This window comes from Solanum tuberosum, unplaced genomic scaffold (assembly GCF_000226075.1).
Source record: "Solanum tuberosum cultivar DM 1-3 516 R44 unplaced genomic scaffold, SolTub_3.0 scf00010, whole genome shotgun sequence".
Taxonomy (NCBI): Eukaryota; Viridiplantae; Streptophyta; class Magnoliopsida; order Solanales; family Solanaceae; genus Solanum; species Solanum tuberosum.
In genome coordinates, this window is record NW_006238936.1 from 1512186 (window position 1) to 1531689 (window position 19504).

General features: G+C 34.6%; 2 protein-coding genes across 3 annotated transcripts; both read right to left on the reverse strand.

Annotated features, from left to right (window-relative positions):
• Positions 1 to 2102: 2102 nt before the first annotated feature.
• Positions 2103 to 15032, reverse strand: LOC102604563 (synaptotagmin-4-like). Of its 2 annotated transcripts, none has more exons than XM_006339449.2 (13): positions 14925 to 15032; positions 14687 to 14822; positions 14399 to 14534; positions 13403 to 13504; positions 12584 to 12634; positions 7642 to 7762; positions 6571 to 6692; positions 6365 to 6463; positions 4319 to 4399; positions 4145 to 4230; positions 3268 to 3493; positions 2976 to 3143; positions 2103 to 2656 (listed from the first exon to the last, which is right to left on the reverse strand). In XM_006339449.2, the coding sequence occupies exons 3-13, from the start codon at positions 14501 to 14503 to the stop codon at positions 2294 to 2296; spliced, it is 1524 nt and encodes a 507-aa protein (XP_006339511.1). In that variant the 5' UTR covers positions 14504 to 14534; positions 14687 to 14822; positions 14925 to 15032; the 3' UTR covers positions 2103 to 2293. The 2 variants fall into 2 exon arrangements, with proteins under 2 accessions (XP_006339511.1, XP_006339513.1); XM_006339451.2 differs by having other exon boundaries at positions 14921 to 15021.
• A 379-nt stretch (positions 15033 to 15411) lies between these two features.
• On the reverse strand, positions 15412 to 17802 carry LOC102605339 (cucumber peeling cupredoxin-like). Its single transcript, XM_006339452.2, has 2 exons — positions 17496 to 17802; positions 15412 to 16065 (listed from the first exon to the last, which is right to left on the reverse strand). Exons 1-2 carry the CDS (start codon positions 17692 to 17694, stop codon positions 15629 to 15631), a joined length of 636 nt encoding a protein of 211 aa, XP_006339514.2. The 5' UTR covers positions 17695 to 17802; the 3' UTR covers positions 15412 to 15628.
• Positions 17803 to 19504: the final 1702 nt, after the last annotated feature.

Below are 19504 nucleotides of genomic sequence, written 5' to 3' on the forward strand. Positions count from 1 at the left end.
AAGAACCAAAAGAAATAAATTAGAGGGCAAAAAAGGCAAGGCGGAGCTACACCTAGCTAAGGGTGGTCAGATGAACAATCTTTGTCGAAAATTTTTGTGAGTATATATGTTAAATATCGATAATTTTGGATATATACTATCTGTTGGACTCCCTTAACATAGTAAAGAAAGATAGTCAATTGGTTAAAGTTATTCAAATTCGCCTCGGAGGCTTGGGTTTGAGCCCATAATTAAGCATTATATTTTTTAAAAATTAAGTTCCATTTTTAAAAGTTAAAAAATAGAATATAAGTTCAGTTAAGTTCCATTTTTTAAGTTAAACTTATTTTTTTACTTGTCCCTAAAGTATGAACACCTTTGACGAAAATTCTGGCGCTGCCACCGATTAAAAAGGGAAAGCAAAAACTGAAGGAGCCACACTCTAGAAAGCAAGTTGAAAACCAAATTCAGGTTAGCTGTGTAAGCAAAGTGTAAACATCATTTGTTCCTTCTTTAAAAATTAAAGTACCCTATCAGATTATTAAATACCAGAAATTATTAATTTACTAGCATTAAGATTCTTTTCTTTTCCTTTTTTTTTTTTCTCTTTTGTTTGTTTAATGCTTTTTAATTAGATAGTGTAGAACAAAAGGGAAAAAAGGTACTAGCAGAGTTTACCAAAGCATGAAAAGGAGGTTGTACTTTATTTAGTTACTGTACTACTTTTTTTATAAAGGTCAAATACATGTTGCATTCATATTTTAGTGTTATTTTTTAATTTAGACATATTATCTTGCAATTTGACATATTAAATATTTTACATTATCGAAAATATGCTAGTAATTAAAATATTTATTACAAACATGATATATTTACGTATTTTTCTTTACATTATTTCAGTTTCAACCATATGGAAATATGAAAATGGAAGTATGAAAAAATAATTTTTAGAAACTTCTTGAAATTTTCATGTCCAAATTCCAAGCACAACTTTATTTTTTATATTTTTTAAATTTAACATAAAATATTTTGAAATAACATCAATTAATGTGCAATATGGCCTACAAGAAAAAGCTTATAGTATTATAGGAAGGAATCATAAGCAAGTCGTTTGTTGTTTTGTATACTATATTTGTGCTTGTGGTTGGAAGGTAGCTAAAGCTATGAATGTGGTCTTTGACTTTATAGTGAACTGACACAACCCCATAGCCCATTGGTTGTCTTGGTCCTTTTTTACATTATTCTAAATCATGTCACCTCTACCATATTAATATTATACTCTTTCCGTTTCAAAATAATTGTCGATTTTTAAGCTACAATAATAATAATATATTTAATGAAATCTAAAGAGAATGGTACGAGTGCAATCCTACCAAAAATAAAAGTAGAAAGATTATATTCAATAGAGACATATCAAAATCAATAAGTAAAAGAAAGGTAGTACGAAGAAATTATAAAAAAAAAAAAATTTATGTTAAATTAGATTAAATTAATATTTAAAATAAATCGAACTTATAAATTACAATTTAAATCATAGAGTAATCAGCATTAAGCACGCTTTGTCTGATGTAGACAATCCACTTGGTTTTTTCGAGACGCATAATAAGTCTTTTTATAAAAAGGTACACCATTTTTCTATGTATTTTCTTTAAAAACCATTTATTTGTTCTTGTATAAATAACTGTATCAACTTTGTAGTGTTTGGCCATCTCATAATCACATGAAAATTCTTTTTTGATATAAATGGCGATGAGATTTGATCTCAGGACTTTTGCCTACTCTGAAGCTATTAGAGAGAGCACACTTTTATTAGTCAATTGAATTGCTTTCTTCCTATAAAATGAATTTTAGTTGGATTTTTAAGCTTTCATGGGAGATTGCTTCTTCACTACTGTGATTTTCATACTTTTTGAAAATACGTGAATTGAAGATCTATCGAGAAAACAGTCTCTTATGTAGGATAAAGTGGAACAAAATCTGCATATATTCTATCCTCCTCAACCTCACGAAAGCACTTCATTTATAGTAAGGTCACGGCGAGAATAATGAGTTCACGAGAAAGCTGAAACCTTTGGCTGACAATTTTCTGACATACCTAGTTCAATGCTAGCAAAGAAAACAAATAAATATAACACCTTGACTTAATTTTCATGAAAATAATTACATCAACTTGAGATGTACATAAAATCCAACACCATAAAATATTTCACAAATTGGCATAATTTATCACCATTCTATCAACACCAACTTAATTTTTCATTATTCAAACAGTTTCTCAAAAAATGAAAAAAAGGCAGAGGTCTAGTTCACATAGCTATTCACTTTTGAGTGGCTTTGCACCACCATTTTCTTGAACAGAGTTTACTGGAGTAGAGGAACCATTCTTCTTTGAACTGCCAGTGAATGTCCTTCCCATAAATTTTCCAGCTTTGCTTAGACCACTGCCAACAGCTCCAAAGCCACTTCCAACTATGCCTACACCGGCACCTAGTCCCGTTCCAACGAGCCCCACGCCTGCTCCAATGCCACTTCCTACCATACCGACACCTGAACCAACTGCATCCATTGTGCTGCCGATGACCCCTTCTGCTTTCAGCTTCTTCCTTTCTTCTAGGATCGCCTTCTCTGCCTCCAGAGCAGCTAACTGCTCTTCCTTGTTGAACTCATGATACAACACCTGCACCACAATGAATAAGCTTTACAAGCAAACACACCATCCTATAACCCTGGTTGTTAAAAGAGAGATAATAAGTTAAGAAAATTTCATACACAATTAAAGAATGTTAAGCATAGCATAGTCGGTTCCAAACCTCGAAAAGGATTAAGGTTGCAGTAAACTGAAAACTAATTGAACTATGATGCATGCTGTAAACTACTGATTTATCGGATTGCATGTAATCTGCCCCAACTAGTTTAGGATTCAGGTTTGGTTGATTGATTGATAGTGGCATAGCAACAATGAAACCTCAACAAATGAATCTGAATCACTGATGTACCTTTATTGTGATAGTTCCCCGATCCTTTTTATCTTTGACTTTGAGCATATCAAGTTTTGGCAGTAATCTTAATTCAATTTCTTTGGCAGCGTCAGCTACAAGCTCATTCAGAGGCAATTTTGCGACACCCATTCGCTCGTCTTGCCCGATATTGTCTTTATCAAAGACCTGCTCAAAATGACGTGAAGCTCAACTATCCCACATATCCACTTAAAACAGCAGGATGTACAGCATCCGTAGATATTCAAGACAGAGCAGAGCACAGGAACTAATGTGATAGTTGAAATCAAACCTCGACGAATAGGGATTGGGTCTCCTTGTCTTCTGCAATTAATTCAAACGTCTGATCCCAAACAGGATTTAGGTTGTTGTCAATGGTTTTTGTCTTAACCTTGAAAAGTGGGCGTATGTATACAACAGCATATGGATCGGATTTTCCTATCATTTCGTGGTTCTTCAAGCCATTAGCCTTGACAATAGTTACTGTGAGCTTCCCTTGTGGTTTAAGTTCCAAATCACTGCATGGAGGGATATACTGGTTACAAATGATGAAAAACTAGTAATATATATGCAGACATGTCACCTCGTGTCTATATTCCCCATCCAACAACAAATTTGCTGAGACACTTGAAATAGAGATTAAAAATAACAGCAGTAGGCCAAATGAAGAAGCAAATAAATACATTGCAACACGTGAAACAGCTTGATAAGGAGCACCCAAGTAAATAGCAAGTATTTATAAGTCCGAAATAGGTACACACCGACACAATCGTCTACGATCATAAAGCCACTGCAAGACCTTTTACCTAAAACAGTCTCAAAATTTAAGATATGCATGTTTTACTGGATCACAAACCACAGTACTTTGGTGTTCAATTACCAAAAGCCACTTGATCTTTGTTTCCTCACATGTATCTGAATTCTGAACAACTGAAACACCTGAATTCACATTGAGACAGGGAAGGAACAGCAGTATGAATTGATTTCAAGCAGGTCATTCCTTAAGTAGATGCACAATCTTGTTTTCTGTTTTTTTTCGCTAGTATATAAGTAGCAAACTGAAGCAACCCAAAATCTACTTTTCCCATTAGCACATTACAAGGATTAAGAAGATAAGGAACTGATAAGTAAGTGCTTGGTCACTAGAATATTCGTAGAAATGAAGATACCTGGTATCCACAGGTATGCCTCCAATCGGAACAACAATTCTGTGCGGCCATTCTAGCATATCTGTCACTATTGTATTTACAGTGTCCTTCCAATGAGAAAAACAGCATTGTCATTCAAAAATGGAAACACTAGAAATAACAAAGAGTACTGTTAGAGAAGATGTTGACACTCACATCAATCATATCTGAAAGTCCAGGAAGAGCTGTTAAACTTCCACCGACCGCCTTCAAGACATAGTCAATTCTAGGTTTTGGCTGATTGAACAAAAACAGAATCATTCATTCTAACATCTATCAGGACATACGCATCTTCAGATCAATAATCTAATTTAGGGTAGAATAGTCATCGTCAAATAACGATGAATAAAAGAAAATCATTCTATAATCAGATATAATGGGAGGAACATAAAATAATTTTTAAAAAGGGGGATGTAAACTATATTGGCCAAGAATGTAGAAGTAAACCAAGATAAGTCAGCGCCCAGATGATTTATCATGCATGACTATACTTAAATGCTCCTGATACCACTGAAGATTTTGCATGTTCATGTGACCCTGGAACAAAGACATTCTCTTATCACAGTCCATGTCTAAACTTTAGACCCCAAGTATTTAGCATCCCAGTTCAATACTAGAAATGGAGGCCAACTCATGAGAGCTTATTTGCAAAAATATTTCCAGATATTTCAATTTAAATATAAATAACCAAATTCTAAAGAAAAATAATGCTTATAAGAGTTTACTTGAGAACTAAATTTTAAAGGAGATTATGCGCAAAAGGTAAGAGTATTATATCTACCTAGAGTGGAAGGACCAGTAACGTTAGCCCTATATTATTTTTACCAAATAGTTTGAATTGAGTACTTTGGGCATGGTAATTTAAAAGTGACCGTGAGAACATGGTAGTCATTCCAAGGAGTTGGGTGCTTCAGTAGCACGAAATAGATAGGTGATACAAGACATTTTTTTTCTTCAGAAAATGATTTCCTCATTTCCAGTATTCAGTCACACCGGGTATGTTGTATGTGTTAATTTTTTCCATCAAAAAGAGAAAAATTACTTCTCTCCTAGTGAATGAAAACAATTTTCCATGACAAATATCGCAACTCTTACTCCATATCATTTGTCTCAATCAACAAATACACATTTTTCCATATATATGAATATTGTGAAATGGAAGCTTTTTGGAGAGGGGTGATTGCGGATGAACATAGTGAAATGGAAGGGGGTGGAGAATAAAGGTGATCACTATGCCTTTCGGTGTGGTGTATGGAGGAACACAATGAAGGGGTGGAATGTTTTTATTGATAACAGTGCTTTCAAGGTTGGGGATGAGAGTAGAGTTAGTTTTGGGGGGGAAAAGTGGTGCAAAGTTTCGTGCTTAAGGATGAATTCCCGGTTTTGAACTGAGTCTCTTGCCAAAGGGAAGTATCTATTCAGCAAGATAGAGGGATACAAGGGTATGAAACTTTTTGGGATTTGAGGTTTAGGAGGAACTTCCAGGATTGGGAGATGTCCGAGCTTCAAAGATTGCTAGATTTACTTCAAAAGCAATGTGAACCAGACCCGATGTTTTGAGTTGGGAGTTGGGGAATAACAATTAGTTATCAGTTAAGTCAAGTCCTTCTATGAGAAACTTCTGGTAAGGAAAAAAGATAGTTTTCACATGGTTCGGTATGGATTCCTAAGGTGCCGAGGAAGGTGTGCTTCTTCGCGTTATTAGCTACTAGAAGGGTGATTTTTACTCTGAAGAATCTTAGGATACGAAATGTTGTTTGCATGAGTTGATATTTCCTTTGTAAGGAGGCGGACTGAAAACATGGACCATATTTTGATACATTGCAAATTAGCCACAAGATTATGGGAGGATATCTTTAGATGGTTTGGCGTTTCCTGGGTCATGCAAGGATCTGCTGCCCGCCTAGAGTAAACAAGAGGCAAAGGAAGCTAAAATATTGGAGAAGGCCACAACACAAAGGAGAAATGAAACAAAAGAATATAGGAAAGCAAATTGACATATAGAACTTAGCCATACTTCAGAAAGTGACAGTGTAACACTACAATAACAGCCAGGATGCAAGGGAATTCCTCGGTTAGTTAGAAGATAACACAAATAACAAGAGGCAAAAGTAGCTAAAATATTGGAGAAGGCCACAACATGAAGGAGAAATGAAACAAAAGAATAAGGAAAGCAAATTGACATATAGAACTCAGCTATACCTCAGAAAGTAATGCTACAACAACAGCCGAGATGCAAGGGATTTCCTCAGTTAGTTGGAAGATAACACGAATAACAGTGAAAACTTGAAGATTTTTCAACTGCAACCAATTTGGCAATGGTCAGTGCAACTCTCTTTCTATATAACCAGGTGGTCAACATTGAAATGTCCAAGCAAAATAGACTGGTGAAAGTATATAGCACACACCTGAATGGGTATAGAAGCAACCATTGCAGCTTCAACACCTAAGACAATATTGGGATCACCACCCCATCGGAAGTCTATATCCATAGTGATTTGACCTTTTTTAAGGCTCTGAACACGAATACCTGCATTGATTAAGTAATAAACATGCTAAAGCGCTGTGTGACACCATGGACACTCTCTTAAAGAATATCAGGCATATAACGACCACGACAATCTTGCTAGGAAGGTAACAATAACCATGACAAGATAAGCTCTTGGCAGATTCTTTGTTGCCATCAATTGCAACATGAAGCAAGTAGTACCAGGAAGATTTTCTTAGCCATATGGTATAGAAGTTTAGGAGTTAAAAAAAAAAAAGGGAACTTGGTCCCACTTCTTTTCACTTCAATTTTCAATATAAGCAGAGCAGCATACCCTAAAAACAGATCAAACTTTGCGAAGACGTTAACCCAATAGCACCAATATTAGGAAAAATGCAACTAACTAGATCTTCAGTGCACCCAGTGGATTGTTTTATCCTTTCAGGCATTCAGAGTATTTCTTTTGATAAATAGGCATTCACATTATTGTAGGACTAATAAGAAATAACTATTCCACTGACTTTTCAGACAATGAACGGAACACGAGTGCATACTGCATTTTTTACTTTTTAAACAACCACAAAACTGACACCAGCAAGAAAGCTCAAATGACCATGGTGACTATCATGTGAAACCTCAATCCTATATGGCTTAATTCAACAAAAACCTTTCGGCATGAATATTGAATCATTGATGAACTACAGAAGATTCAAAACCAAAACTTAATTCAAGTCAATAGATATGAAGATTCAGATGAATCTCAAGAGTAGAAAATTAGCACAATGAAGAGAACCAGTAGCAGTGTGGAAACTCCTACTAAGCAGACTGCCTTTTCTTTCCAAAGGCAGCTTGATTAAAAGAAAGCTGGATAGCATGAGTTCTAATTCAGTACTCTTTTTGCAGATCAACAGTTATACAACTAAAAATTATTGACTTAATTGGAATGAATTATAAATTACTTTTAACATGGATGATATTTAGATGTTGCTACCTTCTATTTTAGGTGCCACAGTTCCCAATGATAATTTGCTGAACTTCAATGAAGTAATTCCAGGAGGTCGATAATCTTCTAAAAGAGGTTCAACAGATTCTTTTATAATAGCCTCTCCTGCCTGCATAGTGACATATTCAAGAGATCGGGTCTTGACTAACACAATTCAGAAGTTGGAAAAGAAACATGGTTCACACGCAACAAATGAGATTAGAGATACTTTTCCGTTTGATATGCAAGTGTAACCATAGAAAAAGTATGACCATTATCGTACTATTCTCCGTGCGAAATAACTGTCATGCAAGATGAGATATATAACAGTATAAACTAAATTCCATTGGACAGAGCAGTGGGCTTCAGAGCTATATAGAAAGCAAAAGTTCTGCCCTATCAAATTTCAAGGGGAGGGAGATCATCAGTCTCCATTGTGATCTAAATCTATCTTCCTAATGAATTTTTAACTTCAAGGCAGAATCGTTTCTCAGAAAGAAGCTTCCAAGCATTGGAGAATCTTCAAAGGCATTTGGCTTGGTAAGAAGTCCATGTACATGCAAGAAACCTTAATTCGTTGTGAATTAGGCAGTATCAGTATGAAATGTGTCAGCAGCTTTGCTATATGAATACGTTCAATTTTTAATTGAAAAAGTAGAAGTACTAAAATTACAGTGCTTAAAAGGACAAAAGGTTTGAAGATTGCTTAAAGAGACAGTTTGGTCATTACATTGAAAATCAATGACTGAGGCTCATCAAACAGTTCCTATGCAAATTTTGTACAACATTTCCTAATTTAGGTTTCACTGCTCAGAAGAAAAATACTCCCTTTGTCTGCTTCAAAAAGAATGTCACCATTATTTTTAGTTCCAACATTCCATTTACCCTAAATGACATTCCTTTATAAGAATGGTGTGGCATGTTTAAGACTAGAAGATTCAAAAGGTGATTTTGGTATGTTTTTTTGAAACTAGTAACATTTGTATTTCGTTTAGTACTTAGGTAGTACTGAAAAACCATATTTACAAAAGGAGAAAGGAGTAAAATCTATCCAAAAACTGAACCAAATCTAAATGGATCCTAAAACATCTATGATTGACTCAGTTTCATTGGAGTCGACATTTGTACACCAAAAGCAGAACAACAAAATACACTTAAGCTTTACTTCTTGCAAGTTGTTGTTCCTATTCTCAAAACATCTCTCGTTTCTCTCCCTCCATATAGTCCACCAAATACTAGCAGGGATCATCCTCCATCTTTCTCTGTTTGTAGCCCCAACTCCAGCCATCTCCCAACTGAATAGAGTCTCATCAATCTTGCTAGGCATACACCAAGATATGCCTCTGAGATTAAGGAAAATCTGCCACAGCTGCTCAGTAAAGTTGCAATGTAAGAAGAGATGTCTCACTGTCTCATTAGCCTTACCACATAAGGAACATCTGTTACATAGAGAGATTCCTCTCTTGGCCACATTATCCAACGTCAAAACTGCTTTATTGGCTAGTAGCCATGTAAAGCATGCCACTTTGTGTGGCACTTTGTTCCTCCAGATTTGCTTCCAAGGCCATTTGAAGTCTTGAATGCCACCAGTACTTATCTGTTTGTATCCTTCTTTCATCTGATTTTGGTATGTTATACACCTCTTTAGTTTAAGATCCCAAGATTCAAACAACTTTTTTGTGTTCTTAAATTTCGTGCCTCGTCAAAATAAGACATAAAGCGAAATGAAGGGAGTAACAAAACTGCTCAAAATGATTTCTTAATAAGCCTTCACCATCAAAATTCCTAAGCTAATCTTTGACTCCTCATTTACTCTTTTTCAATCTTAAATATGAAATTTGAGCATTTACAACTCTAATTGGAGTCTAGATTTCATATATTCTCTGATTGAGAACCTATTACCGGTAAACCTCATCGGTATCTTTTATCACAATAGATAGTTGGTCTTCACGTCATCACTTGTTCTTGGTCTCGAGAAGCAAGTCTCTTTCTTTAAACTGGGTTTTCTCTTTCCAGTCAAAATTAAATGCTAACATGCTTCGAATATTGGACTGGGAAGGAACCTAGCCTATGGGCGTAGTTCAGAGTTCTGCCTTCTATGTTTTTTCCTGATTATTTAACTTGATTCCTTAATCAGGAAAAAATGTTACTCTTTGAGCATTCCAAATATCATATTATAAGTTATCTTTAATTGGTGGGGAAAAATCTGTAAGAAGAAGCTCATGATAATACACTATAAGATAGGTAAAATATTCTATGCATTAGTAATGACTCTAATTATAGTAATTGACGTTCAAAGGCAAGATCACCCCGCCCTATCTTTTTTTCTCACCAAATATCAAAAAGGTCTCTTCCGTCTGATAACAATGTTATCCTTTTGTGCTGACGGGTGATGGAACCTGTTTGTTTGACTACCAACTACCAAGTGTTGACGAGTAAATACATCTGACTAATACTCTTCAAGCATTACTCTTGTGTACTCGATGATTGAAGGACCTATCAACTTGCATTAACTTCCCGTAGTACTAATAATTTTTTCTTCATGCAATTACTTGTTGGAACAGCAGAATGCCAGTTGTACTTCAGTCATATTTTAATTTATATGATATTTGAGCACCTTAAGCTAAAATTTAACTTTAAAAGGAATAATCTTTGAAAAGTAGTATTAAAGAACTTTCATGATTTATTTACTTACTAGGAGGTACATGTATAGCTTGATAACATCTCTTTCGTAAATTGTGATGATTTTCCAGTATAATGCTCAGGTTCGTAAGACATTGTACTTAATTTGTATCTGTGATATTTTATACTTTTGTATGCCCTGGGGCTTCATCTCAGTGGTAAGAGTGCAACACGCGATATGAGTGTTAGGCGCATGTCACGAGTTCGACCCTCTTGACCAACTAGAAGCTTGGTACTCCTTTGGTCTCATTTAATGTGACATACTTCCATTTTAGTTTGCCAGAAAAAAAAGACACAATTTTATATTTAGAAACAATTTAACTTTAAACTTCTCATTTTACACTTAATGGAATGGTTTCTAGCCACATAAATGTTTTTATAGTTTGTTTTAAGCTACAAGTCTCAAAACTCCTACTTTTGTGTTCAATCAAACACACTATTATATAAGATAGTAAGGAGGGAATATTTAAGTGGAGATAGGCAGAGGTACACTGAGTTTCAAACCATGTACAGGCTCTCAAGGATTTCTCAGTAATAAAAAATATTGTCTTTTACTTTTAGTAGTATGCTTAGATACTTGTGTTAAAATTTCCAATAACTTTTAAATCAATTTAAACTCCTAAAACTTCTAATGTATTTTCATAATTCATTGTTTTATTATCTTTTATTATATATAAAATAGAAAACTTAAAAAATCCAGGATCTTAGGCCCCACATATCGTGTCTTACCTTTTAGAACATTGAATAATATTTATTAGAAAGAAAAAAGAAATTTCGGGGTTTTGGTTTCTCGTATAGGAGAAAATTATTTTGCCGTAAAATTCTACTTTACTGATACAACATTACCATTTGATTTCTTGCACAATTAATGCATACATAATTTATCTAGTTATTTATTATTTTATATGGGTAGAAGAATGTATTAATAGCAAAAACCGATAAGACCACCTAAAATGACAAAATTACTCTTAGAGTAAAGCACCCTTATTTTATAGAGTCAACATATTTTTCTTGGGTTTACTTTTCAGCTTTTCATAATAGGAATAAAACTCATGATCGTTTTTTTTTTATGACAAGGGAAACCCGCAGCCGCTACCCTTTGGATGCGCACAGGGTAAAACCCCCGCTCCTATGCAATAGCGCGCAAACCACATAGGAGAGGTAACCCGTACTAGGCACGCCCGGTGCGACGAGCTCGACCGAGAAGGCAAACCCCTTGCTTTCGCTGGCAAGGGGTTTCGAACTTGAGACCTCCAACATGGAAGTCCCAAGTCCAAACCACTGGGCCACCCCGAAGGTAAAACTCATGATCGTTTTTTTTATGACAAGGGAAACCCGCAGCCGCTACCCTTTGGATGCACACAGGGTAAAACCCCCGCTCCTATGCAATAGCGCGCAAACCACATAGGAGAGGTAACCCGTACTAGGCACGCCCGGTGCGACGAGCTCGACCGAGAAGGCAAACCCCTTGCTTTCGCTGGCAAGGGGTTTCGAACTTGAGACCTCCAACATGGAAGTCCCAAGTCCAAACCACTGGGCCACCCCGAAGGTAAAACTCATGATCGTATTATAAAGTAAGAACTTCTAATAATTTTGAGTTTAAATACTAATATTTCTACATTGGTACTGATTATGAGAGCTAATTCTTGGTTTTGGTGTAACACAATTTAAGTTTTAATATATTAAAAAGAAAACTAAATCACACAATTTAGTTACATTTTCCACATAAAAATTGCAATGTTATTTAATCCGATATCCTTTATTGAGTAAGATTACTATCCGATTTTTCAAAGTGACTAACGAATGATGCTTAAATTAAGCAGTATTGACTCTAGTTCAAATCCATGTTTTTAATTCCACAACATATATACAAATTTCATGATACAGTGATAATTATTCATGTATTATAGTCTCTTGTGTAATTGGTTGTGAACCAAATATCCGCAAGATTTTAAACACACTAAGCAAAGATTGATTATATACCCCCGAGGGCTTTGGTCTAGTAGCAAGAGCCTAGCAAGTGATATATGGGTTAGGTGCACGTCACGAGTTCAAACCCTGCCACTGACAGAAATCTGGTATTTAAGTAGAGAATGGTAAGAGGGACTGGTTCCATTTTCCACCAAGTTCCGAACCGTACACCACCAACCCTCGGAGATTTATCAGTTACAAAACAAAAAAACAAAGTTCGATTATACTGAGTTACACTAAAACTAGTTTACAAAGCAGAAAATTGCTCAGGATAGCTAAAGATGAGTAAAAATCTTACTTCGGCAATGAATGGCCACAATTTGCTCAACTGTTTGTTCAACCATTTGACCTGCCATGACATATAAAATGAGACAAATTAACAATGACGTGATTACTGTATCAATTTATTTCTTTAAATTGCGTGGAGAAAAAATTCGTGAAAACACCAGAAATGCATAACCACTAAGATTCACAACTGACATTGATAAGATATGGAGATTACTGTTTATCAACACACTTTTGATCCCTTTTCTTGTAAATAATCATAAATTTCCTGAATTATTAACCGTTTTACCATTAAATTACCCATTTCTTTGTTAGATTGTATTGTTACTCCATATTTGAGGGTAATATACTTTAAAAAATAGTCTAAATATAACATATCTCCTATATGAGTCATACACCCCACTTGTAGGATTAAATTGGGTATGTTGTTGTAATTAAAACTGATCTTCAGTGTCTTCATTCCTCGAGAAAAATCATTAGTTGTAACTAAATCACAGTGAAGAAAGTTGCCTTTTAGCTTTAAGAAGAAGGAATTAAGTGAATCTTTGTTCCTATCATAACGATAAGCTAACAAGGCCAGTTGAACAATATGCATCTCTTCAAAGACAGGAAGATTTTTCTGTTTGAAAATATATATATGAGGGCATTAATTCTTTGAGCTTTTCTTCCGGAGATGTTAAGAAGATTATTCACAATTCAGCTTGAGTAAATGAGCTAAGTGACACAAGTACAAGAGTCAATGCAATAAAAGGGAAAAATAATGAACTAAGTGTCATAAGAACAAGATTCAATGAAATAAAGGGCAAAACTGAAACAAGTAAAGCCATTCAACCTGTTCATAAACCGGGAATGATATCCATTCAGGAAAGTTATCGCCACAAACTTTCTTTAGATCATCCCTGCAGAGGCAGCCCATTACTGTTACATCTACTGCCTGTAAAAAGATGTAAAATATAACAAGGAAATGAATACCAGTCCTTCAGAAAGTACAAATGCATATCAGAAATTTGAATGTTGTTTGCAAGCATGACGATGAGGATGTAAATCTTGGCACTAGCAACAACATTGCCCAGTTTTGTTTTTTTTTTTGATGAAGTAAGAACATTGCCCAGTTTTTATACTACTTATAGCAGTACCACAGGGAGCAATATCAGCTACCACCTCATCTGAGCAAAGTCGAGCATCAAGCAGCCAAATACTACTGCTTAGGCAGCAACTATGAAACACCTTATCCACATCAATAGCAGAAACTAACAAACATTCCACTATTAAACATATAGCTATACATCTTCTAAAGTAACACACTAACAAACATATCATTAGTAGAAACTACAACTTAGTCGCCTAACAGACACAAAATTATCACCATTTTCAGAGTGCTTTCCAAAATTGCTCCTCTGGTAAAAACTAAGAGTTGTAACTAATACTAACTACCTCACTCGTTAATCGCAATGAAGTACACTACAGGTCAAAGAGAAACAACCTGAAAACAAAAATCTTCATCTTGATAATAATAATAATAATAATAATAATAATAATAATAAGTAAATTGTCAAAGAGAACCTCAAAGGAAAAATTTCCATTCTCGGGTTGATACTTACCATAAGTCCATTATTTGCCAGAAAATTTAGAGTTACAGAACCCTAAAAAATTGGCTTAAAAGACAAACTATTGAGTATTGGAATGAAATGGATCCAGCCAGAGTAGAGTAGATACTGAGGATTCAAATAGCCAACCTCAACTAGTTTGTTAAAATGTTAGGATTGACGGATAATTGTAGTTATGACAAACTTGAAAAACATTTAAATCTGGAGAATGGCGAGAATACCTTAGCAATTCTCTTGTTGCTCCTGTACCTCGTCATATGCTTCCAAACTGCCATTAACCCTATCCCGCAGATCATCCCCGTCAGAATCCCAGTAATCAACCCCATTTTTACTTCAGATCACTTCAACCCAATTTCCCTAATAACATTGACACCTCAATTATCAGAAGAAGGAAAAAAAATCCCAACTCCCCAAACAGAAAAACTAACAGAAACCCCGAAGAAAGAAGATAAAGTTAATAACAAAGTTTTCAAGAATCAAAAAGTTGTTCTAAAACAAGCAAACCCCACTTCAAGAAAATATCTTGGTATGCACCAAAACTGAAACTTTTTGCTTCTCCGACAAGAAAACGATCACTGTTTGTTTCACTCAGAAGTGGGTCTCCACTAAAATGGTGTTGCTTGGCATCCCTTTCCTCCACAAAATCTTTCAGTTTAAAGAAGAAAAAGATTAGTATCAAACTCAATTCATTGTGTACTTTAATGAAAATGAAGATTTAACGTTTTAAGCACTACATTTACTACCTACCCCTATTCCTCAGGGCATTCTTTCCTCTTTCTTTGCTTTGTCTCTCTCTGCAATCAATTTTTAGATTTGTCTTGTCTTCTCATTTTCTTCTTCTTTTGCCCGTTTTACTTTCTCCATCAATTTTATTTATTCACTTTCTCTTTTACGTGCCTCACAAAAAAATTAAAATATATTTTATCTATCAATTATAATGAAGATTTTAATTTTAAAACTTTACGATATTTATAAAAGAAATTAAATTAATTCTATCTTAATTTTTGAATATTAAGAGAATAAAACTTTTGGGTTTTGTAGGCATACCCCCTATATTTTGGGGTCACCAAATTGAATGCTTGATACTTATCCATAGGTGATGTTCCTCAATGATTGAAAGATTCATTTGTCTTTTGAAACTTTAGTGCCTACTAGTGGTATGTATGATATCCCTACCACTTGGAATTTTGGATCCTTGTTTGGGGCTAATAAGCCTCTCTCAATCAATCAAAAATTGGATAAAAAATTATCTCAATAGATTTCTCCATATAACAGCCTGTGGTAAATACAGGACAATTGAATGAAAAATGTGATAGATAAATATGCTACAATACAAAAACCTGTAATAATTTGAATTAACTCCTTTTCTTTCTCTCATTTCTAAGCAATAAATATATGGATAGCTCCAACTTTCAAATCTGTCTTGGAACTAGGAAGTATAGTTTTCCACCTTAGACCAAATGCAACACCAACATTACAAGTACAGAAACCGCCAAGAAGAATCTAGCACTGCTCCTCACACCACCGTTAGGGCTGCTGGTTACCACGGTGATAGGCGGTGACTCAGCAATTTCGACTGTGGATGGCGGTTCCACATAGGGTGGAGGAGGTGGTTGGTTGAGGCTCGGAGGAAGTCCTATACCATGCCTCACTTTGATATCGAATGCCATGCCATTCAGGCACTGACTCCCATCATCAGCATCAGAGAAATAGTATTGTTGGCCCTCGAGGGTCAATGAAACAGTGACTGTCATCGCTTCACCAAATTCATTGCTGCCTCCTTGATACTGAAATGTGTCATCATCTGAAGCATAATCCGTGGTGCAGTTCCTATATGTGGTTGCATTGTATGTTTGAATAACTGTCTGGTTGGTGTTTGTATTAAACACTGAACACATAAATACAAAACAAATCAGAATAGCAGTAACTGTGAGCAAGTCATTAACTTTGTACCAAACTCCATTTCATTTCAACTCACTACTACGTCTTATATTTCATCTCACTTTGAATCTAATCTTCAACAGCATATTTGGAGATAGTGGATCAGATGACGTGACTGAAATAAGAAATCACCCCATTACAATTAACTTCATCTTAAAATATCAAATGAAGATTCTAGCAACAAAAGCAAGCCGGGAGTCCATTTTTCTCAAGTTGCATATAATCTTCGAACTTTCTTTTATCAGCATTTGTTTGAGGGATTATGGTGGCAGAACGTTGGCGGGATACTAATAAAATTTAGTTAGTTTCATTTTTCTAGTTAAGAATATCAGTTAGTTCAATGTGATATTCTGAAAATTCTTGCTCATTTAACTATACCCAGCAGTAGAATTGGACAATGCAACAATTTGTGGTCAAGGGAACATTGAACACTATAGTCCCTACAATACCCAAATCTGTTTATGTTATTACCACATGACAGAAAGAGCAATCTAGCAAAACTTCTCAACTCTCCGACTTAAATGTGCATCCTCCTTCCATCAGAACCTATGATCCAACGCATATTGTAACTTCCCAGGCCAGTGGTCTTAAATTTATGTACTAATTTTCGAGATCTGATAAATCAAAAAACGCAAGGAATAAAGTACAAGATCTATCATCAACAAAGATTGTGTACCACTGATCTGATCTACTCTACCAAACAGAGAAGCCTATAACATGAGATATGTGAAGAGATGTAGCAGCAGATATGCTTAGCATTCTTCAGCTTAGAAGCCATTAGGATTTCAGGATCACGGAACGTAAGACCTAATAAAAAACTACAAGAACCTATCAAACACCTCAAATTAATTGGCACGAACCACACAAATTAAGAAACTTCTAAATCTCTCAAGACTTTTCAGTCTTCACTAAGATCTATACAACTTGCCTTAGATACAAAGATGGATCCAAGAACTTGAGTCATCGAATGCAATGTACCACTGGACAATGATACAAACGGAACATAAATATGTACATTCTTTGACATTAATACAGATCAGTCACTGTTTTACTAATAGCTGTCATTATAAGTTCGTTAAACAAGTTTATCTCCCCCAAAATGCACAAGCAGATTCAATAATCCAAAAAGGAGTAATCTTAATCCAAAATAAAAAACAAAAATCACCCTTCTTTCCCTTTTTCTCCCTAAAATTGCTCAAAAACTCAGCAACTTGAGGAAAAGTTAATTAGAGTTTCTTGATTTCAGTTTTCTTCAACAAAGATAGTGACTTTATGAGATAATAACTATTAATGGAGAAATCAACTCTAGATATGACTAAACCCATCGATCAAGAAACACCCAAAAGGGTGCTCAAAAATATCAAAAAAAGAACTCACCCAAAGTGTCACCAAGATTAAAGGTCTGTTTAGCAGCCCAAGCAGAGTAATCAGCAGAAGCCTTTTGAGTGTTGATGTCAAAGAACCAACCAGCTGAACCACCAACAGTATGGTTTGTATATCCGGTTGACTGTGAAGCTGCCGAGTTAAAGAACAGAGCCACCGGTAACAGGAATAGGAAGACCACCGCCATGGTCATGTGGGAACAATGGGCAGAGTTGCTACTACTAACGTTTGACGATCTGAAAAATAAATGTGAAGTTGTAATCGTGACATAGGTAAGGTATAGAGAATAACATGATGAGACGGTCAGACACGTAATTCTTTTATTATTATTATTATGCGACCACATGGTACTGGTACTGGACCACAGCTAGTGTGGTGCTCAAAAGGGAAATGCTAAGTGATGCTACTCTCTTCTTTTCTTACAAAAATCAACCTAAAGTTATGCAAAAATCAAATCGATTAATAAATTAAATTGAAAAAAATTATTATTAGGTTGACGAATTTTTAATGATTTTGTAAAATAAAATAAAATATTGGGTTCGATTTTTACTATTGAGTAAGCTGATAACCCATTAAGACGATAGTGATTTACTATTTTACCCTTCATAAATATTAAATATTACTCTTAATTTAACATGACTAAACATTGTATCCATACTTTACACTACTATCTACACACTTCATACTTCATATACAGGGGCGGATCTAGCTTTATGGGTGGGGGTGCCACGACACCCAGTGGCCTCGGTTAAAACTTTGTATATATATGTGTATAAGTATAACAAAATGATTATATATCACATCTGCCACCCAGTGAATAATATGTTCAATGGTGCAACTGGCAAAGGATGTAACTTTCAATGTAAGTGTTGTGGGTTCAAATCTCTTTTGCAGCAATAATTTTTTTTATTCTTTGCTTGTGTGAATGACTTTCGGGCTCTTCCTCTTCTTTTCCCTCTTTTTTTGTCTTTAGTTTAGTTTCTCGCCAATTTTTTTGTCTTTGCTTTAGTTTCTTGCCCCCCTCAATTAGTTCCTTTATTTGCTACTCCTTGCTTATTTATCTATCTTTAATTGATACGAGTGTTGCGTGATTTTCTATATTAATTACAGATTAATATAGAATTTTGAACGTCACATAAAATATTAATAAAAATATATTTAAATAGATTATTTTTTTGAAAAAGTTTTTAAAATGATGGATATTATTATGTTAAAGCTTTTGAATTTAAAGGTACTTTCAATCTTTAACGTCATACTAAGTGGAGATAACTAGATTGAAGCTATAATTTTTATTTTTTCTCAACTATATGGTATTAGATGATATATACAAATTTGAATTTTTAAGGTGAAAAATCTCTTGTTTTCTCAAAGTTATAGAGAATAAGGTATCTTATTCCTAAAAAAAATATCAAAAAACACACTATTTAGGTGTATATATTTAATATTAGAATATTTAAAAGAAAAAAAACATTACTAAATATGTATATTTGATCAATGTAATTATAGAAATCGAAAAAACTCTATAACCCGAATCATAACCTAAAATGAAGGAACCGACATGTTTACCATTTAGATGTTATGGCACCCCTAACCTCCGAATCCTAGATCCGCCTCTGTTCATATACTTCTATTTCAGACTTTTGGTTGCAACATGTAATTGTAGTCTTCCTACTAAATCTGGTATTTTTTATGCAATTTATCATTTTCTTTCTTGTTTCATTATGTCAAAGCATTTACAGCTGATTTTTTTGTTTCACTGTATCGCGTTAAATTGTTAGAGAAGTGAGAAGTCATATACTTTTTTGATGAACATTTTCTTATTGGGTGAATCGAAAATCAAACCGTTAACGACAAAAAAATGATAAATCAATAAAAATAATAATATTGATTTGATGTAATTAAAAATCGAAAATCAATAAATCGAACCAATAATACATAAAACTGAATCGAACCGATCAATCGATGCACACCATTGATCTCATGACATATTATTTTGTTTTTCG